Source organism: Heliangelus exortis, chromosome 12, assembly GCF_036169615.1.
Source record: "Heliangelus exortis chromosome 12, bHelExo1.hap1, whole genome shotgun sequence".
NCBI lineage: Eukaryota > Metazoa > Chordata > Aves > Apodiformes > Trochilidae > Heliangelus > Heliangelus exortis.
Genome location: NC_092433.1, coordinates 4,484,677 through 4,490,676, shown reverse-complemented (window position 1 = coordinate 4,490,676; position 6,000 = coordinate 4,484,677). Strand labels below are relative to the sequence as shown.

The 6,000-nt window shown below is 56.0% G+C and overlaps 1 protein-coding gene across 2 annotated transcripts in view; it reads left to right on the top strand.

Moving 5' to 3' along the window:
* The first annotated feature begins 465 nt into the window (after positions 1-465).
* The window catches only part of BSN (bassoon presynaptic cytomatrix protein), a 90,307-nt gene continuing 84,772 nt past the window's right edge, over positions 466-6,000 (top strand). For both annotated transcript variants that reach the window (XM_071755569.1, XM_071755568.1), the window contains exon 1: positions 466-721. In XM_071755569.1, coding sequence (XP_071611670.1) covers positions 546-721 — 176 coding nt within the window. In that variant the 5' untranslated portion in view covers positions 466-545. The remainder of the gene's footprint in view (positions 722-6,000) is intronic.

Genomic DNA, 6,000 nt, shown 5'->3' with positions numbered 1-6,000 from the left:
TGGCAGGATGTGACATCATGGAGCAGCAAGTGACCTCACAGAGGAGGGGGATGTTTATTGGCTGCTGGTGTGTGACGTCCCGTGTCTGCCCGTGACCGCGTGGACCTCCTGGGTGCTCATTGGCTGGCGGGGTGTAACCTCATGTGTGCTCGAGTGCTGATTGGACATCGGTCTGTGACCTCACAGAAGCGTGGACCCTCATTGGCAGACAGGGTGCGGGCTCGAGGGGCGCCGCCTAGCGGCCGCAGGGGATATCGAACGCCGATTGGCTGGTGGCTGGGGTGGGGCGGGGCCTTCCGGGCGCGCCCGCCGTCTCCTGGCGCCGCCATTGGCTGCCCGGCGCGCGCCCGCCGGGCGAGGGGCACGTGCCGGCGGGCGGGGGCGGGGCGGCGGGCGGCGATTGGCCAGCGGGCGCGCGTGCCCGCGGCGCGGGGCGGCGGGGGCGGCGCATGCGCGGGGCGGCGGGGCACGGCGGCGATGGCGGCGCGGGGCTGATGGCGGCGGAGGCGGCGCTGAGCTGAGGGAGCGGTCCCGCCCGGCCCGCCATGGGCAACGAGGCCAGTCTGGAGGGCGGCGGCGAGGACGGGCAGCTCCCGCCCGCCGCCGCCACCGCCGGGGCCCCACCGCCCCCCGCCGCCGCCGCCGCCGCCGCCTCCAAGCCGCCTTCAGCACCGGGCGGCGGCGGACAGCTCCCGGGAGGCGCGCCCGCGCATGGGCCCAGGTCAGAGCGCGGGGGCGGAGCGGGTGCTGGGGTGCGGGTTTGCGGGTTTGCGGGGGGCAGGAGCTGAGGAGCGGGTGTGCCGGGGGAAGGCTGGGAGGGTCCGGGCGGCGGGAGCACGGGTGCGGGTTTGTGGGGTGCAGGGAGCGCGTTGGGGTGTGGGGTGTGCGGGAGGCAGGAGATGGGGTGAGGGTTTGCGGGGGGGGGGGGCAGGAGCTCAGGAGCGGGTGTGCAGGGCACAGGGAGCAGGTTGGAGGTGTTTGGGGGGCCAGGAGCTCAGGTGCGGGTTTTTAGGGTGTAGGATGGGGCAGAGGGGTGTGTGTCAGGCAAGGGGTCGTTTGCAGGTTTGTGGGGTGCAGGGAGCAGGCTGCAGTGTGGTGGTGTCTGAGGGGCAGGGGTTCTGGTGTGGGTTTGTGGGGTTTAATGAGCAGTTTAGGGTGCAAGTGGGGCTGAGGGGCAGGAGATGAGGTGCAGGTTGGTGGGGTACAAGGTGGGGCTACATGGGCTCTCTGGAGGGCAGGAGCTCAGGAGTGGGTTTGCAGGGCACAGGGAGCAGGTTGGGGGTGTCTGGGGGGCAGGAACTCAGGTGCAGGTTTGTGGGGTGCAAGTTGGGGTTCAGGGGATGTCTGGAAAGGAAGGAGCGTGGGTGCAGGTTCGTGGGATGCAGGGAGTAGGTTGGGGTGCAGGGATGTCTGGGGGGCAGTAAAGCAGAAGCCTGCACTTGCGTGCAGGAAAACGCAGGAAGGGTAAGGGAGGGGTGTGGAGGAGGCACAAAGCGCTGTGAGACTGGGTGCAGCCCTGTGGGGTGCAGACAGGGGTGTGAGTGGGCAGGGGATGGGGCTAAGGGAGGAGGCAGAGGCACCCAGGGCAGGTCGCTGGTGGAGCGTGCAGCTCTAGGGGAGCTGGTAGCTTGGGGGCACCCATGGGTGCTAGGGCAAGGCAGAGGGGAGGTTTGGGGCCGCGAGACGGTGCCTTTGGTGGTGGTTTAGAGAAAGGTGGGTGCTGCCCTGTGGGCAGAGGGCTGGGGGTGGCCGCAGGGTTAGGAGGAGGTTGGGATGTGGGTTAGGGTTGTGGGGTCTGGGCAGGGTGGGGGGATAAGGCACGTAGCTCACAGGATCGGGGTGTTCAAGTGCCCCAGACGGTCATGGCCACCCCAACCCACCGTGGCCACCCCGGCCGGAGCCGGCACCAAGCAGGGAATGTCGTTACATAAGAGGAGGGACGTGCAGCCCTGCCAGGAATCACCGGTGCAAAACCTGCCAGGGATCCGTGCCGAGCTGCTCTCCCTCTGCCAGGCAGTGCCGGCTGGGAGGAGGGAGGGAGGGAGATGCTTCAGGAGTGAGCGTGGGATTGGAGATGTTCCTCTATAAAATATAAGCCCATCCTAGAAACATCATCCCGTCTGGAAAAAAATAAACGCAAGGAGTAGAAAGTTGCGTGGAGGGATCGGGGGGACCCCGTGGGCAGCTTGCCCAGGGTGTGAAGCTGAGGTGTTTCGGGCTCTCTGCCTCGCCCTTCTGTGAGCTCTGCTGGTGCTGATGGTTATGTTGGTATTTCAGGTGGGGAAGGTGCAGGTGGGAGGCTGCTGGCTCTGTGGCTGTGCTTTCCTCTTGCTCCTGTTGGCCGCAGTCACTGCTGGCAGGCTGCACCTTCCCCTCCAGACGGGAATCAGGGATCCTACAGGGTGGCCAGGCTGCTGGCTGGCTCCTCTCTGCTGCTCCTGGTAAAATCCCTGTTAGTGTTATTGCAGGGAGCACGAAAAAATACCCTGAGTGAAATCACACCCGTTTTCCTTCATGTTTTTTGGACTTCCCTTTGCTAAAGGGCCACCGACCCACTGCTTTGTACTCTGCCAGTGAGAACTTGTTCACAGACTGCTTGTAACGATTCAACATTAAATTGTTCGGGTTGTTTAGGCTGCTGTAACAAGATGAGCTGAGGCTGTGGTGCAAATCTGCTCTCCTTGCCCATTTTTGGCACTGCTGTGGAGCTCCCCCATCACTGCCCCAGGCCTGCAGTTGCTGCTGTGCTGCAGATGGGGGTCCCCAAGCAGAGTCCTGCATCCCTGGCTGTCCTCACTTTTCTCCTGCCAGAAACACCAGGTTGGTTTTACCAACCATGCCCCAGCCCTGGAGTTCTGAGCTGATGCTCCTGCCCCTCTTGGGGAGCTGCCCTCCCTTGCAATTAATTAATGCAATTAAGGCTGTGGGCCGCATGGGGCTCTGCGGGCTGGCGGCAGAGGAGGAGGCTGCTGTGGAGTGGTGGGATGATGCTGATCTGTGCCAGGGTTCAAAAACTGAGTGTGGGAGGGGCACGAGGAGCTGAGATAACTATGGAGGGTTGTAATTTAAGGTAAAGAAAAGTAGATACGAAGGAAAAAGCCAGGCCTGGTGAAGGAAGTCATCTTTACATGAGGCAGGAGCAGGCATGTAGGAGAGGCCAGATGTAAAAGGTTTAGTGAAGCTGGGCTCCTGCTGACCCCACAGCGGGTGTGTGGGGCAAAAAGTGCTGCTCCAGATACCCCAAGTGCTGAGGGAAGGGAACATGAATCTCAGTATCTGGGCAGTTATTTATTTTATCTGACTTAACTAACCTAAATCTGTGTGCAAGCTAATGAAAACCGTGGTTGTGTTGCTTTTCTGTGTAGTTTTTCCCAGCTTGTTTTGCATTATGCAAAGAAGCGGTCTGGGTACCTCCTATGTGACACGCTGGATTCAGGGTCTGGTGTTTAAATTCGTGATGGTTGTTTTCAAGAAGCTGGGTGTCTGCTAGGGAGAGGCTGCAGGGAGCAGAGAAACCCCTGTAGCAGTTAAGTCTTCTTACTGGGCTGCAGCACCCACCTCTGTTTCTAAACTCTGGTTTGGGGTGTGTGTGCTTCAGCGAGGCACGACAGGGCTGAAGGGAGACAGGGGAGTGAGATGATTGACTCTGCCTGTGGGGCACAGCTCTGGGAAAGGCAAGGGAGGTGCAGGATTGCATCAGGAGAGACATTTTGAGAGAGAAAACCTTAAACTTGTTCAAGGTACTGCTACAGTCTCAGCAAGGGAGGTTGTGCCCCAGCAAAGTGATGCTGTCAGAGGAGGGAAGGAAGGATTTCTGCTGCTCTGCCCGGATCAACTGTGGCATGAAAGGAGATGAAAAGATTGAGGTCCCTAGGTTGAGAGGACCACGAATTGGTCATGGATGCACTTGTACTGATAACTTTCCAGCCACCTGGCAGTGGACTCCTTTTCTGCTTCTCCAAAGAGACCCCTGAAGCATGTGGACAAGTTGATTTTACAATGCAGTTGATGGATTGCTGAAGAAGGGCTGGGTGGCAGAGCAGGGACAATCCCACGTTTGGCACCAGAGCTTGGGCCACGTCACTTTAGGTTCTCCTGGTATCCTGAAGGGAGACTTTATTGCTGCTTCTGATCGTATTTTTCTGCGCCTGATTTATGCCTGGTTCATTCAGGTTTTTGGTCTGACTGCTGCTCACCCGCAGAGCTCATAAAAGACTTTTTTTTGGTTCTGGGATTCACGAGCTAAGGCTGAAGGGCAGGAGAGGGGAAGAGGGTCAGTCTCCTGGGAAGTGCTGAGGACCAACCACAAACACCCAGGCTGCTGGTGGGAGCAGTAGTGCTTTCAGCATCCCTGTCGCTCTGGAGGCCCCTCCAGAGATGTGTGTTTCAAACAGCCAGGCTGGCTGCTGGGCTTCAAGGTCAGGAGGAGGGTTTCTCCCACAGCAGAGACTGCCAGGACCATTGCTTTCCTATAATAAAGAAGCTGCTTTACTAAATCCCCCAGGTGAGGGTCTTGAAGTGACCAAAACAAAAAGTTTCTAGTGCTGAGCAACTCTGGTACTGCCGAAGTCTTTCTTTGCATGTCAGGTGTGGGTCCTGTTCTGGCATCAGTCTGCCTGGCAGGTGGTGGAGCTTGAAGTTAAAACTCAGGTGATAGGAAAGAATGTGAAAGAAACCAGACTGAATGAATCAGCCCTCCAAATCAGAGAAATAGTTTGAGTTTGGGAAAAACATTAGTGCAGGCCTCTGCCCTGCTGCTTTGGTAGCTCACATTTGCTGGGTATCAGCTTGTTTTCTTCCCCTAAGTGCCACAGCAACAATAGGGAATAAGTATATACATAATGCTAATAAATAAATAAACCAGATTGGCTCTTCTTGACAAGCTTGCAGAAACGAGCAGTCATTGTCTCTTTTCCTAGGACTGTGCTAGAAATAAAGCAAGGTGGTGTGATGGGAAGCTGGGATAAGGACAGGGCTGGCAGCTCTGTGATTGTTTCTGTCTGCTGCTGTTCCCAAAGAGACTGAGCCCTAAGCAGGAACAGCAAAGATCTTACTATTGCAGGCATTACTGGAAAACCTGTTCCTCAAATATTAAGATAGTTTTTTTCCTGGCCTTTTGCTGCTGTGCAGCCATGCTTAGTGTTAATTTATTTGCTGTACGGTGTTTGGAGGTCCAGGAGGGAGCAGAGGCTTCACTTAAGCATGAAGGGAGAAACAGGTATGTGTTTCCAGCTTATAAAACTTACCTGAGCAAAATAAAAGGTAAAAGAAAGTGGCTTGCTTGATAGATCAAGACAAAATATTTGCTGTGTTGAATATCCCACTGGGGTTCAATTCTTCTCCCTCTCCAGTGAGGGCCGGTGGTGTCTGCTGTGCCTTTCCTTTGGCACATGGTGATTTACACACATTTGATAACTCCAACAAGAGCCATTGGGCCACTGAATTTAGATGACACAATTCTGGGTGCTTAACTAGCTCCAAAACCTATTCTGACAATTTGCTCATCAATATTCAAAATGTTGGGCATCAAATATTAATGCCATTATTTCCAAAACAAATACACAGATTTGCAATCCGCTTCACGGGCTGAGGTTTCTCAGTGCTGAATCCAAACTGGATGTTGTGCTGATAGTGTATCTCTTCACTGCTCATTTTTGGGGCTCCTGTCTGCTTCTGCCCAGGAGGAAAGGAGGGGATGTACCATTTGCAGGGATGTGGCAGGCGGTCAGGGAGCAAATGGCACATTCTGGAGCCAAATGGGCTCAGTTGGTGTTATGATGTTTCAAATGTGGTTCAAATGTGGAATTATGATCATCCTGTCATCTTTGCTGATGGGCACCAGTGCTGCTGGGTTGGGTTTTTTTTTGGCTGGTGAGTGATAATGAATGCTGATGGTCACCCTTGTCCCACACATCCCAAACCATCTGTGAGTGTTGGATTTATTTTCTTGAGATTGAGATTGTCACCAGCGAGCCATCACAGTGTTTTCAAATGTCTGTT